This window comes from Daphnia pulex, chromosome 1 (genome assembly GCF_021134715.1).
Source record: "Daphnia pulex isolate KAP4 chromosome 1, ASM2113471v1".
NCBI lineage: Eukaryota > Metazoa > Arthropoda > Branchiopoda > Diplostraca > Daphniidae > Daphnia > Daphnia pulex.
This window is the reverse complement of record NC_060017.1, coordinates 2122950-2143655: the sequence shown is the minus strand read 5'-3', so window position 1 is coordinate 2143655 and position 20706 is coordinate 2122950. Positions and strand designations below refer to the sequence as shown.

At 44.0% G+C, this 20706-nt stretch overlaps 2 protein-coding genes across 4 annotated transcripts in view; both read right to left on the bottom strand.

The window, feature by feature from the left end:
* Nucleotides 1-3471: 3471 nt before the first annotated feature.
* Nucleotides 3472-14700, bottom strand: LOC124201951 (acetylcholine receptor subunit beta-like 1). Its single transcript, XM_046598244.1, has 7 exons — nt 14051-14700; nt 8639-8775; nt 8517-8561; nt 8255-8364; nt 6425-6515; nt 5183-6328; nt 3472-5096 (listed from the first exon to the last, which is right to left on the bottom strand). The coding sequence occupies exons 1-7, from the start codon at nt 14169-14171 to the stop codon at nt 4926-4928; spliced, it is 1821 nt and encodes a 606-aa protein (XP_046454200.1). The 5' UTR covers nt 14172-14700; the 3' UTR covers nt 3472-4925.
* A 993-nt stretch (nt 14701-15693) lies between these two features.
* LOC124188709 (neuronal acetylcholine receptor subunit alpha-7-like) overlaps nt 15694-20706 on the bottom strand; it is a 50722-nt gene continuing 45709 nt past the window's right edge. For all 3 annotated transcript variants that reach the window (XM_046581551.1, XM_046581632.1, XM_046581707.1), the window contains 3 exons: nt 18914-19023; nt 18521-18821; nt 15694-18424 (listed from right to left, as the gene is read on the bottom strand). In XM_046581551.1, coding sequence (XP_046437507.1) covers nt 18180-18424; nt 18521-18821; nt 18914-19023 — 656 coding nt within the window. In that variant the 3' untranslated portion in view covers nt 15694-18179. The remainder of the gene's footprint in view (nt 18425-18520; nt 18822-18913; nt 19024-20706) is intronic.

The window sequence follows — 20706 nt, the reverse complement described above, 5'->3', positions numbered from 1 at the left end:
ACCGTCGTCTCGGCAAAATTGTCCACGAATAATAATGAACTCCCAAATCGATGACTTGCCCTTCATTATCCAACCATGTAGCACATCGTACTGCGACGCTCCTGGCAGCAGCCAATCAAAGCATTATACAATGCCACATTTTCATAGCACGCACTGACTGACAGAACCCTAGATGCGCTCTAATGGGGCTCCATGATGTTGTTATTTATTTAGTCGATGTAGCTCTTTTTTCGTCTTGTTGTTACAATTATAATCATATTATTTCGTGGTGGTTGAGCAGCTATATATAGGCTTACTATAGGTTGGGATGCGCTACAGCGACTGTGTCCTCGCTCTCTCTCTCTCTACCAGTCTTCCTGTCGACTGGTATATACGCCCCAGTGGGAATCATCATTTTGTTCCCCATGAGAAGTTTTAGACTTAAAGATATCTGTCAGAGCAGAGACGTTGATGGATTCGATTTCATCTGGCGGGGATACGCGTAGACTTATACATTTATAATATGGAATATATTGCATGGCTAGTTGCCCTCTCCGGGGAGTCGACGATCGTTATTACACGGCTATACAGTGATACAGCGATATCAGCTAGCTTGTTAAATTACATATTTAGAGTTAAATACGAAGGACAAGTTCTCTGACTACAGCAGAAATAAAAAAGCTAAACATTGACAGAATTGAATCCTTGCTATAGATATTTAATTCAGCGGCCCCCATGTTTTCGAACGGAATTTGAGCAGATGATGTGGCTCTCTCGATGTATGCGGAATGTATAGACTATGTGCCAGTTGACGCTATATGGTAAATATATTTTTATGGCCGAGTACGCCAGAATATTTGCCCACCCAGGCGACTGCCGGGTGGCCTCAGAGAGGATTATTCAAAGCGACGGCGACGTGGAGAAACACTTGGGCCGAAATACAGCAGCATATGTAATAGTTCTTCATAAATACGTAAATATTCGATACCAGCGGAAAAGTCGTTCAAGTCAATAGTGCAGAGAAGCGCGAAAGTTTAAAAAAGACTTTGAAGGGAAACTTTGAGTTTATACGGAGGGGAACAAAAGAACCGTCTGTCGTTAAGGTACCGTAGTAGAGTCTAGATAGAGAAGTAGCAGCTTAATAAAAGAAATCGACGGAGCTCGAATAAATATCGGCTCCTTCATCCAACGATCTCTTCTTTTGAGCGGAAAAAAGAGGATAAAAAAAGATAACATAAAACTGTAAATATTGACAGAATCCAACTGGATTGTTCTTAGTTTTTTGTGGGGGAGAAAAATTACCAAATTCAATTTAGTTCAGTTTCTTTTAATATATACCGCATCATACGTAATTATGTTTTGTCGATTGCATAGTCAACGACGAAACGGGTTTCTTTTCTTTCCGGGGAAAAGTTGTTGGTATTTCCGGCATTTTCATTATTTTTCTTCTTTTCTTTCTTCATTTGGCAACTGGGGAGAAGGGACAAATGAAAAAGAGAACACTACTCCCGACCGACCGAGTCGCCCCGCCCGCTCGTTACATCCCTACTGTACCAAAACAGTCCGTCCAACGGCACAGAGCCATGCATATATGCGTCTATATAGCGTAGAAGCAGCAGCACTCACATCAAAGATTTTCGTATTTCACAAGGATGCCACTTTTCATGTCCCCTTTTTTTGTTTTGTATTTTCGTCTTATTTTTGTTTTCTTTTCCTTTACGGACAATAAAAAAGACTCCATCATTTTGATTCGAACCCAAAACCCGAGGACAAGAAGTTTCTGGCGTTCTTTTACGCCCTCTGTTGGTAATAATATCCGACATGGTTCTTTCATTTTCTTATGTAGCCGGACAGCTTTTTAACAAATGTACATATAGGAGGGGGGACAGGGGACACAGCAGTGGTGTGCACACAGAAAGCAACTTTTCATTACGGGCCAACATTCCCTTTTGCCTCCTCCAACCCCATACAGCACAACTAAATGCGACTAAATGGACACGTAGATTTCTCGTTGCCCATAGCTCTTACAACTCACATAGCCGCGTCGCTTAACTTGTACTCGGCGCAGCACAGACGAAAAAGTGCAGGGATGTGTGAGGAACAGCGCCGAGCGGTTATTGCTGGCGCTCGTTCGAGACATACACACGCACAGAGAGTGAACGAAGAGCATTGGGCAAAAGTTACAGCAGAGGAGGAGGAGGGAGCCAAGGTTTTTAAGGGGAAAGAGATAAGAGAAGATCACAAGGGGAACAGAACAGACACATACAAACACAAGGGGAAAAAAAAGAAGCTAAGAAGTTATTCTCCCTAGCTCTTTTTCGCAGTCGTATGTGTACGTCTATGTGTGTGTGTGTGTGTACAGTAGTATGCCACTAGCGGGAGCAACGCGTCGGGTGCGCGCGGATGGTATTGATTGATCCCGGGGACGAAACTTTGCTCTCGCTGCTGTTGGGGCGACGCTGGGAGGGTTGGAAAAGGGGGGCTCCACCCCCTTAACGCCGTCGTCATCTGTCTCCATGTGTGTGCTGTGTGTGTGTGCTGTTTCGGTGTGTATAGCCGTAGAGAGAGAGAGAGAGAAGAGCAGCCAGATGGATACGTACGCTGGTTGAATAACAAAACAACCGACTTGACCGACCCGAGCTGCTCACAAAAGAACATCGCGCATCTTTTTTTTGTTGTCGTTGTTGTTGTTGTGTCGGGGATGTGAATCAAAATGAAGATTTTTTTTTCTTCTTCTTTCCTTTTCTTCTCCGAAGTTTGGTCGTTTTTTTTCTTTGGCCATCTAAACGCGCGGCAGACGTTATATAAGAGAAAGCAAAGATATAGCTGTAGCTATATCACTCTCTAACGTTTACAGCGTGTTTGATAAATGGATGGCACGCCATATAATAAAAGCCAGAAGAGGCAAAAAGAAAGAAATAAAAATGTTGGTTGGGAAAGTAAAATAAAAATAAATAAAAAACAAAAAAAAAGTGGGAAAGGCGACAAGTCGAGCCAGAAAAATCATTTTCTTGCCTCCGCTCCCGCTCGTTTATCATTGCGTGATGAGCTTTTTTTTCTCGTTGGTTCACGTTCGTTTCCAAAATGAAAAGAAAACGCCGAGTCTGATTTGCTGACAAAGACTAATAATCATGATTATATTTACGTGTATGCTCTCCGTTTCGAGTTGTCCATTTAACACTCACTTGGTGAATCTTTGAAGTTCTTCGCGCGGAACTGGATACCGTATATGCAGTCCCGTCATCAATTTCAAAAGGGGGAAATAATTACGTCCCCGTTTCATGCAGGTCAAGGATATATTATAATATCCGAAAGGAATTCAATGACGAAGAGCACCAATTGTGAAGCGGGTCCCTGAATAGGTTAACATTACTTGATTTGGCCAAGTGAATGGGTCCGAAGCGACTTGAGTCTAGACTATTGGTATCGGAATAGCCCGTGTCGAGTGATGGCATAAGAATGGCACGAAAGAAAAAGAAAAGAGATAAGGTATAAGTGTCATCATTATGTATATAACCTGCTCTATCGTCACATCATTTTCATTGCCACCATTTGACGAATAAGAACACAGCAGCTGCACAGTTTTTGGCACAAAATCAAAGGACATTGAAACACGGAAGAAAATTTCAACCAAGTGTTGTTGCTGTTTTTTTGTTACTTTTTAAATTTTTTTGTTTCTTTTTTTCTTTGTGGTTTCTCGTGTGTTATTATTGTTGTTTACGAGAGAAATATGGGTCATCTTCTCGGGTGGGGAACAATTTTGTTTTACGTTATGTGAGTGCTATAATGTTCATAGTTGTCCACATATTACATGTTTTAATTTTTTTCGACATCTAAAATAACGATCTTGTCCATAATCATCATGCAGCGGCACGAATATGACACACAACAATTGAATTTTGGCGCATTGTTAGTTACCACTGAACATGGCGAGCAAAAGAGCAAAGGGTGTGGGGATGAAAACAAACCAATCAATAGCGCATCATTATTGTTATCATCATGAAAATATCGAACCTTCCGAGAACCACTCGGATATTCTCGGGGGGAGGGGGGGGGGGGCTGTTTCGACTCAAACATTTATCCATCTAAAATGTCTCGTAAATTTTTTGTTATCGATTTCGCTGTCTTCTATAAATCAAAACTTTTCTTTTTTGGCCTCTGTGTTTGTTTGTTCGGCGCACAAGGGAAGCGGCGAATCGACGGCGATGACACTCGGTGACGTAACAAAAGCCAATAATAAATCTACGATCAACCGAAACACGGGCGGTGTGGGCGGGGAAGAACAGGAAAAAGCCGAAGGAGAGGAAATCATTGGAGAAATGAACACAGCCGAGAATGAGAGTGAGAAAGAAAAAAAAATAAATCAAAATAGAGAGAAAGTCACAGAGTGTGCTACACACATTTTCATCAATTGTATATGCATATTTGATACCCAGATAAGACGCGGGAGAATGGAGTAGAGGATATAGGTGGATGAGGAGGGCAGGGGCTTTATTCCAAATGGGTTTCTTCTATTGTGTTTTGCCTTTTTCATTCTGTACACCCGTATATGTATGTAATATCTCATGAAAATTCCAGCGAAATGCAAAACAAAACCAACACGGGGGAGCATAGAGAGAGGGAGAGAGAGGGGGGGGGGACTGATTGGCAGTCAGCAGTCAAGAGGAAGAAGAACAGGAGAAGAATTAAAAGGATAGTTGGATATGACAGCGCACACACCACACACACACACATGAGAGAGAGAGAGAGAAGATGCTGGGTAAAGACTCGATATATTAATTTATTAATATACCAAACAGAGGGGGAGTTGACTATGTAAATGCAACCAACATAGAAAAGAATCGACGTACTGTACGTTAGGTATTAGACTCTCTCTCATTCTCGCTCGTCTTTCGCTCTCGCTCGCTCGCTGTCTGCCTGTTATAAACTCATTTATGTTTGGGTTATTAACCGGTTTCCCACCGGTACATCTGGACGACCTTATCCTGGTCGACGTATTCGAAGATGTGCGGCGCGTTGATGAGAATGCCAATAGTGCCAGCGGTCGTTACGGCGAAAAACACGTACAACTGCAAACGATCGATGACCATGGCCACGTACTTCCAGTCCTCGCGAATCTGAAAAAGGCCAAAAGTTGTAAAGATCCTTCGACCTTCTCCCAGCGCAATATCCCTCCGACTTGAACAAAAGACAGAAAACTGACCTGCGTGTATTCGTCTTCGTTTCTCAGATGCTCCGCGATGAACTCAACGGCCTCTGTGGCTTTGTAGGCCTCCGGGGTGAGAAGGAGCGTTTCGGGTGGATCGAGCATGTCACGGCTGCTGATTCCGCCCGATCGCTCGTTCAAGTTCATCAGTTCCTCGTTGGACGAGGCGGCGTGCAGCCGCTCGCAGCAGTGCGGATCGTGATGCTCCCGCTCACGCTCCCTCAGCTGCTCGCTGTTCTGTCGGCTCATCCGGCAATCCGGATGATGCAGATCAGCCAGCTCCATCACCTCCATTTTGCCGCCCACGCCGACGCCGGAAGAAGGATAAGGGAGCAAAGGTGGGGGCGGAGGAGGCGGCGGAGGCGGCGGAGGTTGACCCATGCCGGAGGAAGAAGTGCTGAGCCCTCCGGCCATGCTCATGCTCATACCCATACTGGTCGTACTGGCGGCCCCAGCCGTGCCTCCGCCGAAATTGCCGTAGCTGCCGTAGCCGCCGGCTGGCGGTTCCATCATCCACCGGAGTCGGGTCTTCTTGGGTCGTTTCATCAGGAGCAGGATCGGAAGATATTTGAGGAAGACGACGCGAATCCAGTTGGGCATGCGGTGGGTGCGCGGGCCCCTGAAGTTCCAGTTGATGATGACCACCGTCACCAGGATGGACAAGGTGTTCATGATGAAAGTGAAAAGCAGATACTTGGCGATGAGCGGCAGGACGAGCGAAGTCGGCGGAAGAATCTTGGAGACGAGCAGCAGGAACACAACCAGCGACAGGAGAATGCTGATGCCCAGCGTGACTTTCTCGCCGGCTTCGGCCGGCAAGTAGAAAACCAAGACGCAGAGGAAGGAAATGAGGACCGTGGGTAGAATCAAGTTGACCGTGTAGAAGAGCGTCTTGCGGCGGATCGTGATCGAGAACGTGATGTCCATCTGGGTGGGTTTCGTGTGGTTGTGCACGTTGCGTTTCCCAGGCACCTCGATAATGTCCCAAGTGCCGGACTTCCAGTAATCCGACAAGTCGACGTGGTGCTTGTCCAGGTAGAAATCCAGCGACACCTGGTCGCCGTTGAACGTCCAGGAGCCGAATTTCAGCAAACACGTCTGCTGGTCGAACGGGAAGTACGTCACGTCGATCGTGCACGAACTCTGTTGGCCATCGATCCAATCAAGATTCAAGATTTAAAAGAAAAGCCAACACTTAAATCAATTAAGAGAGAAGAAGGAAATGTTGTTTTTCTGTACCTGGTAGATGGCTGGAGGCACCCAGAGGACTTCACCGCCAGAGTAGATGAGGACATTGCACTTGTATCGGACTTCGTAGTTGCCGTCGGCGCTGCTCGTCGTTAGTGGGTTCAAAACGAAGACAAACGTTCAAAATTAGGTCGGTCAATTGCTTGTTCCTCTCACCAATGCACTGTCGTAGACTTTGTCCACTTAAATTCAATTGGGAACGTTTCAAAATGAATGGGGGAAAACACATTTTTGCTATGGATTTTTGCTTAACGTTTGATGTACTTTTGATGGACGCACGGTCGACCTATTGTATAACTAATGACGGGACTCTCGCTGTGCTACCAGTAGTACAGCTTGCGCCAGTATATAATTCGGCGCTCTACACAAGATCTTGTCTGGTTGAATGAAATGTGGGAGTGCGTAAGATGCAATGTCAACTCGGAAAGCCTTATCGTGTTTATCCACGTGGTTCGTTACTTATTCGCCCTCCTTTCTCTTTATATCATCTATATGCTCCGGCGGACTGGGGGCTCTCCCCAGTTGTTCGGGGTAAGGCCCCACCATTACATTACCCAGAGGCGAACGAGCCAGAGAGCCACAGTGGGATAGAGAGACAGGAAGATGGAAGAAAAGAAAATAGCACACAGGAAGGAGCGGAAGGGAGGAGTCAAGGAGGTCAGGATCGATACTACCCAGCGACTATAGACTCTAACTCTGCTACTGCTGCTGTATACACACAGCCAAGTCAAGTAGTCGGAGAAGTTATAAAATATACAATACTCTCTTAATCTTATCCCATATAAATATATGTGTTCTTTATGGATATACAGGAGAGAAGGCTATACGTGTGGCAGACATGCTGGGCTGAAGTCGACGCGAAGGGCGAGAGCGGGCGAGAGAATAGCAGCAGAAATCCCAGATGGAATGTTTGTGGCTCAATTTCTTTTGCTTTTGCTTTGCGTCACCGTACCCAGGGCGTTCTAATGTTAAACCTGTGCCGGGCGGTTGCTGCGCGCACAAACCGAAACAATCACCACAAATAAAGAAAGTATAAATATATACCCGCCCCAGTATCCCAGTTAGTTGCTTATTTTTTTCAAACGAATCAAAGCGGAACAATTCTATGACCGCAAAAGCGGCTGGACTTTGCGGGGACCAATGAAAAGTTGATTGAACTTTTTTTTTTCATTTTCCTTTCTGAACCCGCCGCGCCGCCTGGCAATCCCGAAAGGATGAAAGAAACTATTTTCTTTTCTTGTTTCTCTTCTCTTCTTTTTATTTCGGGCGCGGCGTGAGATGATTGAAAGAAATGGAAAGAATTGAATGAGTGATAGAGGAGCTGAGAGTGGTAAAATAGAGTTTTCTCGTTCCAACGGAATCACGCAACAAATAAAAAGCTAATAACAGAAATCAGCCATCCGTGAAAACCCGAAAAGCTCGTCGTCTCCTACACTTGTGATAGATTTTTCATCCTCTCAAGGTTCTTGTCTCTTTGCGCTCGATGCGTCGAAAGGGGTTCGAATTCAGCCCCATTACGTTTTCTTGTGAACTTTTTTTTTCCTTTTTCTTTTCCCAGTTTGAAGAGGCGTGAACCATATCCGTACGGTGAGCCAGGCGTGATAAGTGAGCTGCGTATCGATTTCAAACTAAGCGCGTCCCTCGCTCTCTCGACCGAAGAATATCAAATTTGATTTCTCTCCCCTATATATCGCCAGCAGCCAGTGTCCGTGTATGGGCATCAGTAATGCATATATATTGCCGAGTAGTCGAGGTAAGCCAAACAATGCGCTGATGCCACGTCATGAAGATGAACAACAAGGGCACGCCCAAGACTCTTACTTATTAAAAAGCACGATGTCAGGCTTCCATACACGATCGGGAGGCAGGCGCAGAACGTTGATACCACCGTAATCCGCCACGTCCCACTGCAGTTGATAGTCCTGCCAAGTCTGAGTAAAAGCAAGACAGAGAAGAAAATGGCGAAGATGAATCAGTCAGTCTAATCAAGATGCTTGATGATTAATCATGGTGGCAATTGGCATCATCCGCGACGCAGTCCGATTATTTACACGCCAAAATCAGTAAACAGCAAGACACTTACCAATCGCAGCCACACGTTGGATTTCATCACTTGATTTTTCTCGTTCTAAATTCAAATAAATACGCAGAATCAGCACAAAATTCCAAATAATATCTAGGGACCATCATATTGATCTGACTTACGACGCTGATGAGCTGAGTAAATGTGAGTCCAAACTTGACGTCGACTTTCATGCTCATGTTTTTGACAGGCCGGACGAGTTTGTTGTAGCCCCGGAAGAGATCGCGAACCAGCCGTTCCTCGTCCTCCGAGCAAGATCCTTTACGTCGATATTGCAGACGTCGATGAAAAGATACGCGCCCAAGTCCAAGGCAGATGCAATGATAAAGCCAAAATAGATTAGATCCAGTATAGACAGCACAATATGTTTGTATATAGTAGAGTATCATTTTATAGAGTATCGCTATAACACAAGAACTAATCGATCGATCGATCTCTTCCATAAACATGCTTCAACATGAAATCGATACGGTCCACATCTCGGACTTCGCATCCGGCGTGATGTTTCTCGATGTTTCTTCTTCTTCTTTTCTTCTTCTTTCCCACGGAGCGGATGGATCCGCCGAAACGGGCAAAGAATGTGATTTGTATTTACCATTGGCGATGGGATGGGATTTGAATAGATATGGGTTTATACATGTTCGCGCTGAAATTGCGAAGGCGATGCCGGATTGCATTGTAGATCACGTCACGTCTATATATATTGTATACATGTGTGTGTTACAAAGATATTGGAGCAGCGTATAACCAAAGCTCGCTTGGTTGGACACCATCCCGTGACTGTGCAAGTGCAACAGAAATACATACACACACACGAACGAGCGGGGTTTTTTCTTCTTTTGATGGCCATCATTTTGATTGATGTAGACGTGTACGTCGAGTCAACATTTCCCATTTTCTTTTCCTTCTTTCCCTTTATTTTTTTCCCCCTTTTTTTTGGGTGGTATGGGCCGGCTAAGGATATATAGGGCTATATATACTGTATATACGAGTATGTCGTGAATCTCCTGCAAGGCCGAAGAGAGGAAGTCGATTGTTTTCCTTTCTATGTCTGATGATTGTTGCAACTGTCGTTTGCAGGGGGTGGGTGGAGCGACGAGGATAGAGAGAGAGAGAGAGAGACGCGAGATGATTGTGTTTCTGTACAACACCAATAGATTCAATGGGCCTCTCTGCCATCTCGGCAATACACACACAGCTCGATGCGCCAAATTCCGCCAGGCCTGTCATATTCGTATATCGTACCGCACATCCTCCGCCTTTCCGTCGAAAGCAAAACCTCGTTCGGCCATAAATAATCTCTCGCTCTATATAGACGTCAACTGACAAGTCATAAGTGAACGCAGAGCGCAGCAGCAGCAACAGCAGCAGAAGCGAGAGAAAAGAAAAATATGGACGCGCGTCGAGCCTCTTTAATGGAAATCGTGGGGGTTGCTGAATGTTTTAGCTGGTATATTTCGATTCGCAACGAGTTTTATTTACTCGTGTCTTTTGCCTTATAAAGAGAATCATTCAAGAACTATGGTATCGATTTCGCTTTAGCTTAATGTGTACAGTGTACACTGTACACAGAGCGGGCTAAGTTGATCGATGCAGAGCAAACTCGTTGGCTGTCCCGAAGGAATTCGTCTGTCAACCAGAGAAAATTCCTCTATACATAGTGGAAACTCGCTACGTACCAATGGCATTTGCTCTTGATTTTGAGATGCGATGTGTTCCAAAGACCCAAACTTTGCGCACGCGGATGAAGCAAGTGAACGTGGTAATCGTTGGCATTCTTCAAACGAATCGACCAGTGAATTGAACAACACCGTGCTTGAGATAGCCCGGTGAAATCGATCGACGCAAATTGCGGACGATTTTCTTGTCAACATATCAATCAAGCCAAAAAGAGCCTGTATCTCTTTGCCTATAAACATTCATTATTCTCCTCTTTTTCTTATTGGCTATTGCATTTTTGGTCTATTCTTCTTTTTTTTTTGTATTCTATAGTTTGTAACCGATCGATATTCCGAGAAGAGATTCTTCGGTTCTCTGCACTTCCAACTTGATCTTTTTTTTTTCTTCTTTTTCTTCTTTTTCTTCTTCCTATATATTCTTTTCCTTTCCGGCTGCCTCCATCGCTTCGTCTGAACGGATTCGCCAAGTCTGGTCGAACTGACACCCGCCTTCTCTTGCTTACTTCCTTTCTTCCTTCTTTCCTAGACTGTTCTTTCCTTTCTGCATCTGCATTGATTGCTGTTGCCTGCTAGACTGTACTGCTTTTATTCTTGTTTATATAGCAGCTCCCTCTCGTATTCTTTCACCCGACCCTTTGTCGTTTTTATTTTCCCCGTAGCTTGTTTGTACACACACGTGAACAAGCAAAAATAAAATACAAAAAAGAAGGGGGGAAATAGGGAGACAGGGAGAAAGAAGAAGAGAAAAGAACGACGTCAATATTTATCAAGTGACTGGAAATGGAATGGCCCCCCTCTCATCTCATCTGTCTCTCCGCTCCAATTCCTTTTACACTTACATCCATCTCATCCGTCCGAACTGTTCGGGAGGTGCAGCGCTATATATCTACACTAGAGAGAGAAAACGACGGCCCGGGCTATATACTGCAAGTTTGTGTCTGGGTGAGAGCCGAGTGTACGGATACAACTCTATATGCGTAGCTATTTACACTATTGATTTGTTTCTTTGTTTGCTGTGGCTAGCGCTATAGCTGGATGCAAACGTTTGCTCCTTTTCACATATCCGCACGGCGGGGCAAAAATAAAAAAATCTTATATAATATATCTAGGTCATCAGCAACGCCGTGATCGAGAATGGATCCGGCATTCATATTGTGCCCGGCTTTTCTTATTTTCCTTCTTCGCCGCCCTCATGGTCCAGTTCATCTTCTTGTTTTGATTAGAGCGATTTGATATGTTTCGGCGGAGTCTTCGTCGGCAGTCTAAGCACTCGTGCAAGGGTCAGCGAAAGCAATCGTGATTAATATTGAATGTGCCGCCCGTCCAACTATATCTACGAGTATACGCACCACGCCCTTGTATATACGTCTAACACGCGCAATGCTGCCCATGCTGTGTGTGTTTGCTGCTAGTTAGAGATGGAACCGGCGTGATGACGGCCTCTTCTCAACTTCCTTTTCCATAAGTACACAGCGAGCCAATTTGTGAGTTTGACGAGTGTACACGATATAGTGATGATGCTCTAAATTTGTGGATGAGCCCGGGCTGCTGCTGCTCGAGCACCAGCACTTAGGCTATTGCCGGAGCGTACAGAGAAGAGGAATAACACGACGGGGTTTAGATTTCTGGATATACAGTATATGCGCGTATTTGTGCTGGGTTAGCTGGAATACTCTCTCGTACACATAGGAAAAGCGGCCGTCGGCACGTTTTGTTCCCTCCGCCATGAAAAGCTCTTTGCTCGTCACTTCAAAGCGAGAAGAAATTTCACATGATGGAGGACAGCTGTTTCTACGCTGCACACTCGACACTTCCCCTTAAATGTGCATAGTGCAGTAGTATAGTGCTCCGCTTGACTGTATTAATGGCGGCAGCGTTGCATGCGAAAGACGGACTAGGGCAACGTATCAAAACAACTTTTCGGCCGTCTGAAGAATGTCCCGAAATCTCACAACGTCTACGTTGAATAAGTGAAAAAGGCGCCGGGGTGTTATCGCCTAATAATAACAAGGGAATGAGATCAGCCCTAGCGCCCGCATCAAACGAGTGTGTGTGTGTGTGTATAGATGTACTGCACTATACATGAAGTCGATATACGTGACTGACATGACTGGGTTCATTTTGACGTGAACATCAATTTGCGGCACTGCTCCCGTCTCCCGTCTGGGAGAAGACAGCCGAAATAACCGTCCTGAACGCGGGCGGCTTTTTTTTCCATTTTAAAAAAAGGACAACATACATATTTATCAAGAAGATTTTTTTTTCCGGCGAAACGTTACGCCTTTCCATTTCGTACTGCTGGTCTGTAAATCTAGGCTGCTCAACTCCTTAGTCCTCGTCTATACTTTCTGCTCCGACTAACATACAAATCAAAAACTCCCGAACGGCGAACGCTCTATGGCAGTTGCAGCTGCTGCTACTGCTGTTAGCTTTTATTTACAAGACAACTTCGCCCGTTCATGATATGTGTGCGGGAGCGAATAAGGCGCGCTTTCTGCTGGGCAACAACAATCGATAGTTCCGCCTCGTCTCTCTCCCTAGCTCGTCTCTCATCTCGCAGCGGCAGCAGCAGCCGCCGGAGAGTTCAGGATAGAGTCGGCAGTAGCCTAGCGACTGGTTGGCTGGTGCCGACATCCTTCTTCTTCCTATCACCATCATTTATGAGGAAACTAACTACAACGGATATGAAAAATAATGGGGACGAACGCCAACATGTACACCCAACAGAGAGAGAGAGAGAGAGAAACGGAGAATAAGGGGTGGAATCGGACTAAATTGGCTCAAATCAAAATCGGTTTAGTGTCAGCAATCTCAAGTCAAGGTATCCATCATCTCCTTTTGAAAACAATGCCGAGTGCTTTCTGCATTCCACTGAACTCTGGCGGATCTAATTATCTAGGTTGCTGGCTCTGAGGTATGCTGATGGTGGATGCGCTTGGCCCATATTCGCGTCCGTATATATGCAGTATACGAAATGTTTTTTCATTACGCAATCATGGGCGGCGCTACATGTGCCGGAGATGAGCTATATAAGCTCGGAGAAAAAAAGAAAGAAATGTTTCTTTTCTCGGAAAAATGGGAAACGGGAGCGAAAGCGGGGCGAAATATAGTTAGGGGTTTCGAGACATGAACGGTTGAAACGATGCGGCAGTGCTAGATAAGAATGAACGTGACTTTTGAGGACGCCCGGCCAACTTTTTTCCGTGTCCGTTGAGACTTCCAATCCGGCCCGGAGAGCGAGACAAGGCGACGTTTGAAAGACTCCATCTGCTGTTTTTGCACCCATTTACTCCCCGATATACCACAAGGAAAAAGAGAACCAACCGACTAACAGCCAGACGCCGGAAACTGCATGTCTATATGTTCTCCATAGTCCATACATATAGTAGCTCTGCAATTGCTGGCCTGCCTGTATATGCAGCACAGACTGGGGGGTCTGGGTCTTCTATAGACGTCAAATTGAGTGTTGCCCTACTGTTTTGGTGTGGCTTGTCACAAACTCGTCCGTTGATTATTTTTCTTGGAAAAAAAATAGGAGAGAGTAGAACTCGGGCGGTCAACCAGAAACCTTTTCCCCAAATAGATACTCTTTTGTAAACCGGGCGGAAATGACGATGGTGCATGGATGGCGCTCCATTTTTACTACCGGCGACGATGCTCCTTTTGTTTGGGAGGAGCCGGGCTATAGAAATCGATTTGCTACAGAACTGACGACCCAATCGTTCAGGAGGAAAACAAGAGGTCGGACGACATCGACGATAGAGAGGGGGACTGGTTTGGCGGCAGTCGTCGTCGATGTCGTAATCAAGATATTCAAGAATAATATAGATAGCATTCGGCAACACTGTAACTTACCAAAACCGGCAAAGAGGGCCATCAACGTCACGATTAACACAGCAGCTCTGGAACGCCAAGCACTCTTCGTTGTTGCCATGGCCGTTGTGAAGCATCCACGATTCAGACTGAGCAATTTCATTCTTTTTCCTTACCCCTCCAAAGTTCTCCGCCGTCCGCTGCCTTTCCTCACTTTACACTTTTTCCTCTCACGACCTTTCTTCTTCTTCTTCCCCTCTCTCTGGGATCTCCGGTCCCCTTGGATTGGTTATATCCCGCTACACTTATCAAAGGCTGTTTGGCATGGTGCACGAGATCCGGACCTGCTACTAGACACCGAGAGGCTCACGGAACTTGCCGTGATCATTCAGTTGAACTCTGGTTTTGATGGAACATTCACTATAGTGCTATCCACGACACTGTTTCTTTCTTCGCAGCGTTTTTTTTTACCCCTTGTACAATGTGCAATGCTATACCAGCAACCAAGAGCTCTGCTCGATCTCAAAACAACCAACGGTGGAGCCACGGCACGGCACGCTCTTTCCCGACTCTCGGTCTTCAATGATAATCAGCCTCTGCGATTCTCTAGGACTAGAGCCCGAAGAGACGGTTGCAGCTGGATGCTGCGGGAAATGAGAGACCGTGGCGGTGCTGGGCGCCGTTGAGCACGCGACGCAGGACCCAGTGCGCAACCGGCAACCCCCTCCGGAGGGACGCGCATGAGCATAAAAACTCACACCCAGTCGCCGTCGATCTCCCTTATCTTATTTCTTATATACTCTATACATCCGTGGGTTGTGAAATGCGAGTCTAAATCCCTCGTCAATTGTACGATTCGCACCAGTAGTGCTGACTATCGACGCCCTATTACTAACTGCCCCGTGGAATATAATCGACCCTATACTATACATACATCTAGGATTTGTTTGGGTTATTTTTTTCTTTTTCGTTTTATATCTGCACCATTAAATTTGCGTGTATAGCTTTGAGCTGACCGCCGGAAGCGGAATTGATTTTTTGGGTTGAATACAGGAAAGCTGTTGACCTCGCACATGCTAATGATCGGCACATTTAAAAATTATTGATCGTGTTATTCGTGATGTAACAGAGGGGAGATACTATTGCAAAATCGAGAGAAATAGATAGAAGGGTCTTCTCGACCCGTCTGTAATAAAGGAGGCGAAGAATGGAAGGAGGAAAAGATGAAAGTAGGGAATAAAGTAATGTAGTAGAAGAAGAAGGAGAAGAAGAAAGGGGAGAAAGAAGAGAGGAATAGAAAAAAAGAAGAGTAAAAGCGTGAGGGCTCTTCGATCAATGCGACCGCGCCCATATATACAGTATAGTCTTTTTGAAGGGAGGAAAGGGGGGGGGGAGGGAGAAGGGTTGCTGGCAAAAGGGCAAACAACGGGAAAGATTGAAGGACTTTTGAAATTGAGCAAAACTTGCCCAGTTATTACTCATATCGCGTTTTTTTAGTTGAGAAAGATGGACGTTCAAACTTAGGGGAGATGAAAAGCGTGTCATGCTACATTTCAGTCTTACGCAACGCACACGCTTGATGTACAAACGAATCCCCCACCCCGAAAACTCGGTGGAAAAAACATACTTCATAATAATAATTTATAACATCCGATTTGACCGAGAAGTAACAACAAACGCGGATAAACATTGGCTAATACCGACTGTATTTCAACAACAATATTATTGACACGCGTTTATCTCCCCATCATCCCCACCCACAAAATGAAATTGATCACCAAACTAAAAGAAAACACAAGAGGTTTCCTGTACAAGAGAAAGGCAACAACAGGGGATTATTGTATATATGTAATCAAAAAGTCAAATAAGGTATTGGGTTTTTGGGGGGTTTTTTTTGTTAGAAGATATTGAAGATAACTGCAGCTTCTTATGAACCGTCTTTTGGGTGGATTCGACACGGGAGAAAGAAGGGTATTAGTTGTAGGTTTCTAGATGTTCGATTATTTGAGAAGTTGGTTCTAGAAATATGATGTGTCTAATTGTGAATGGTCTAAAAATGTCTGAAATCTAACAAGTCCATTGCGACTCGGTGCTTTAGACCGGCAATAAAGAATAAAACTAATGCAGTTTCCTCGTTCTTTTGGAGAATGCCTACTTTATTTTCTGATTGATTTCTTTGGTTTGCATAGATGGCTTATGGCCAACTGAACAATGAGAAGAAAGTGGGTTTGTTACTTGCTGGAATAGGAAGAAAAAGGGGGATATCGTTGAAATAGGAAAAACAAAAAAAAAACATGTTCGCTTCTCCATCTACCAAAAATTGTTTGAGCCATCCATTCAGTTTTGTGACTTGAAGTGCTCGATGATTCCCCACACATTAGTACCTATAAATCCTACATCTTATCTTATTCTTTTTTTTTCTTGTTTGTTTTGTTTTGCTTGAAATGTTCAGTAACGATGAACGGTCTGGGCAGTTTGGCCTCAAATTGCAATCGCAAAATATTGTACAATATATTCAATATTATATTTGATTGAAATAACAGACAAAACAAGGCGTATAGAGGACGAAGATGAGAATGGAAAGGAACAGAAACGAACAAGAAAAGAGTAAGTTTTAAGGGAAATTGAAATATATGCGCAGAAGACCAACCAAAAGAGGTGAAGAAATCTACTCTAAATTTCTGAATACACTGTATAGCTCTCAGCTATAATTCAAAACAATCTACTCCCTTTCAATACACTACTCGTCTCAAAATAATTATTACTATGTAAACGATGTAAACGATTGAACTTTGGCATGTTCGTACGTGTTTGGCGCACATCATCCAGTCGTATCTTCAACAATAGAACCTGATCTACAGGCTAAAATACTTGTGATTGTACACGCACAATCCATTTGTCTAAAACCAAACGCATAATCGACGAGAGAATAACAATTTCAAATTCTGATTCCTTGCACCCCGCAAATGAAAGGGGAAAAAAACATAAAAAAAGAAATCGATAGAATATAAAGAATAATGTCAACATTTGCTGCACAATCTTTAGGAGGTACAACAGGTTAGAAAACGGCTACGTTCGCAGACGTGAAAGGGATGACACATTTCTATATACGCCACCAGCCATCAATGTACACCCAAAGGACAAAAAGATAGGCATTTTGACGTGTGTACGGCTATACAAAGTGCCTTAGACGGCAGCATATTCATATCATCGATGATGGAGAGAAATAACAAACAGAGGACGAAGTCAAAAAAAGACACCCACAGTGAAAATAAAACAAGGTGATGATAGAAGGAGAACGAGGAAGCACTGATTGAGAGAGGAGTTGACATTTTGCAATATACGTTATGAATATAATTTCATAGGAAATCGTTGAGCCGTTGTTAATTGGCGGGGAGGAGAGTAAAATATGAAGAGCAGTTGCCAATGTTTTTATATATCATTCCTGTATTCAGAGAGAGAGAGAAGGAGAGAGAGAGAGGTTCAATCAATGATTCCAATTCTATAACAGAGTGACATAGAGTGAGAAAACGAGACAATGTTTCGTTGATAGCCTACTTTTTTGAAAATTTTGTTTTCAGTGTAACACTACTAAGGTGGCACTGGTAGAGAGATAGGGGGATAGGACATTTAAAAAAATTGGCAACAGTAGACTCCCAAATGTGTGAAGAATGGAATATAGAGAAATTAACCGACGCAACGGTGGAGATAGAAGAAGAGATGGACTATACAAGGAGAGTAAATGAAACAAAACCGGAAGGAAACCTACGTAACAAGGTTAATCTACTATACTTCTAGATTATTGAGAGAACGATCGGAGCACAATTCTACGTTCATCATGTTCGCTTCTTCTTCTTTTTAGATGTAAAAAAATAAACCAAATAAATAAATTGTACATCCGAGCGAGCGCTTCTACTGCCGCCATGGATGACCGCTGCTGCCTGTCCGACTGTAAGCCCTTGCAGACGAAGATGGATGAACACTTGTCCGAGATTGACCCCAAGTCCAGTATAAACATTGGAAAATGGAGCAACTCTTGATTTTGGGGTTAGGCGAGATTCCTGCCTACTTTTCTCGTAACTAGAAAACGGCTAGGAATGAGCGGTATATGTATGAAGTTATTAGACGAGATTACAAAAAAGTTATTCGTGTTCTCCTTCTTCTTCCCGTTTTAAGGGACTATGATGTGTGGAGCCGAGAAGAGAACCGCAATCGTTGCAATGATGGTGAAGAGCGTGAAGAGGATCAAGCAAATGCGGTCAACGACCATGGCAGCAAATTTCCAGTCGTTGCACACGCGCGAATCCTCCTCGTCTGTCCTAATCTTTTCAGTGATGACACGCAGCTCCTTGAGGATACCGGACAATTCGCGGTGGGAGCCGAAACAGTTGTGGAGCGATATGGTCTCGTCTTGACCTAGTAAGACCAGAGAAGACGCTTATAGAGCCGCATGTAAAAAAATTCTAAACGGAGGAGACGTTAGTGTTGTATTCTATGCGCGTTTGATCTTACCCTGATTATTTCCCAGGCCGCCACTAGGAGTGGAGACGACTCTTGGGAACCCGGTAGGCACACCCATGCTAAGGGCCATGCCACTACCGACTGAGCTGAGCGTGCAACTATGTTGCCGGAAGTCGTCGTCAATATCAAGCACGTTGGCCAGCAGGCTCCGTGACGAGCGTTCTTTCATTTCAATGTCTTTCATCTGCTTGCTGTTGGCCGCTGGCCCTGCTGCCGGCTTTTGATCGTCCTTGTCTGTCGGCCTGCTCATCCGCAGCACCCAGGGCAGCCAATGCAGGAACAGCGTTCGGACCTATGGCAATAATAATCGTCGCAATATTAGTATTCTTTTGAAAAAGGAAGTTCAATTGAATTAATTTGCGCTTCACAGAATATAGTTTATACCCATGATGCCATCTCGTGAGTGTCAGCATTGCGATGGTGGTAATTGAGAATAAGCACAGTTGAAACCACGGATGAGGCCACCATGAACATGATACAGTTGAAATACGTTCCTGTTTGTGTGTGTGTGTTTTTATTTTAGATTTGAGCAGGCGCCGATGGTGTACATGGAAAGAAGCCAGGAAAAATAAAACGTGAGAATTGCTCCAAATACCAGTGCAACCAAACATTCAACAGAACAAACAAACGGGAACACAACAACGACGACGACAACGATTCAACGACACCAATAATACCAACAGTGGAATATATATGTATATGTAATAATGAGGAGGTGATTAAAAGCAGGCGATTGGTTCTGGATTTTGAGTGATGGGAGAGATCGAGGATGGATGGGTGAGGGTATTTTTTTCACGAATTCATTTCGGTTTTGGGTTGCATGCTCTGCTTTTTAAGTGGCCTCTTCGGACTCTTCGAACATTGATGAACCATTTAGACATCATTCTAAAAGCCGCGTGTTACTTGGCCACTGGGAGGAGGGCGCGTTCATCGGTCATCTTGAACCTTATTGTGCTTAAAGTGCTTCGCTTTAAAACTCAGATCATTTTCTTTGATTAAAAAAAAATTTTTTGTCAAGACAAACTGTTTTCTCGTGTGACAGTTTGCATTCTAAGTACAAATAAAAATCTGTGTAGTGCTATGAAATTCCGCAATAGAGTACTTTAGAATAAACTTTAAATCCTTCGGTGAGGTAAATAGATATTGTAAATGGTTTTTTTTTTAAGGGCTGGACAAGGGTGGAAAAGAGAAAGAGAGAGAGAGAGAGAGAGGAGTAAAAGTGAAAGAAAAGAGGAAGTAATGTGAGAAAGGGGAAGTATGAAGATGGGAGGTGAAATTGCGTGAATATGAATATGCTTCTCGTCCGCCAAAAGTGTGTTGGCATCATCGGGTATTATACTGAAAGAAATTCGGTTAAAATGTCATTAATGTATGCTGCTGCGAAATTTGTGTGGTCCATGCAGTTAATGGTGTAATCGGGATTTAATTAATATATTATCATGGGCACTTGAATGGGGATGAAAAGTTGATTGCAAATTGTGCGATCAAATATTGGGGATTTATTTCATTTCGGTTAAATTTCAAATCCTTTCAAAAAGTATGAAAAGGCATTCCTTCGGGTAAATTCAAAATTCATCCAATGAAGATATTTTACTTATCGAAACTTCAATATAGATATGATTGAAAGGAGTTCTGATTGAGAGTGCTTGATTAAGGTGAAAAAAAATGTCTTAACTGGACCAGGGAGTCACAACACGTTTGCTTGATATTTTCTACAAGAAGGAACACGTTCGTTTTCACTGTCTCATAATGCACGGGTGTTTTTGGTTACTTATGCAAAGGGTGCACACAATGTGTGATAATGTATTTGAGCTAACCTAAGACCGGGACAGCGTCCGAACTTTCGGGCAATGTGTCGTATATCATGAGCGAAAAGACAGTTAGTGAAAGCAGAATGGTCACACCTGCATCAAATCGAAAAAGGTTATATTTGTTGAGGATGGATAGCTCTTAGGATATTTAACAGGCCGACCAGCGCGGAAGTAATTTTCTTATATCAAGTCACTAAGCCAAAATTCGATAACAATATAAGTTAGTTCCATCTTCAAAGCTCAACTAGGCTATACATAAGAGCCTACATCCTACAAAACTCAATAATGGTTCAGTAGTGGGAGTAGTAGTAGTAGTATGCGACATGTCGTTAGTCCGAGAATTTTCCCAGCCGTTCGTACTGACGC

Coding starts and splice junctions, on each gene's coding strand:
- LOC124201951 (XM_046598244.1), bottom strand. CDS start 14,171: ATGAAATTGCTCAGTCTGAATCGTGGATGCTTCACAACGGCCATGGCA. Junction 8,776..14,050: donor GGCCCTCTTTGCCGGTTTTG/GTAAGTTACAGT, acceptor ATCGACGTAAAG/GATCTTGCTCGGAGGACGAG. Junction 6,516..8,254: donor GACATCGTGCTTTTTAATAA/GTAAGAGTCTTG, acceptor AACGACGAGCAG/CGCCGACGGCAACTACGAAG.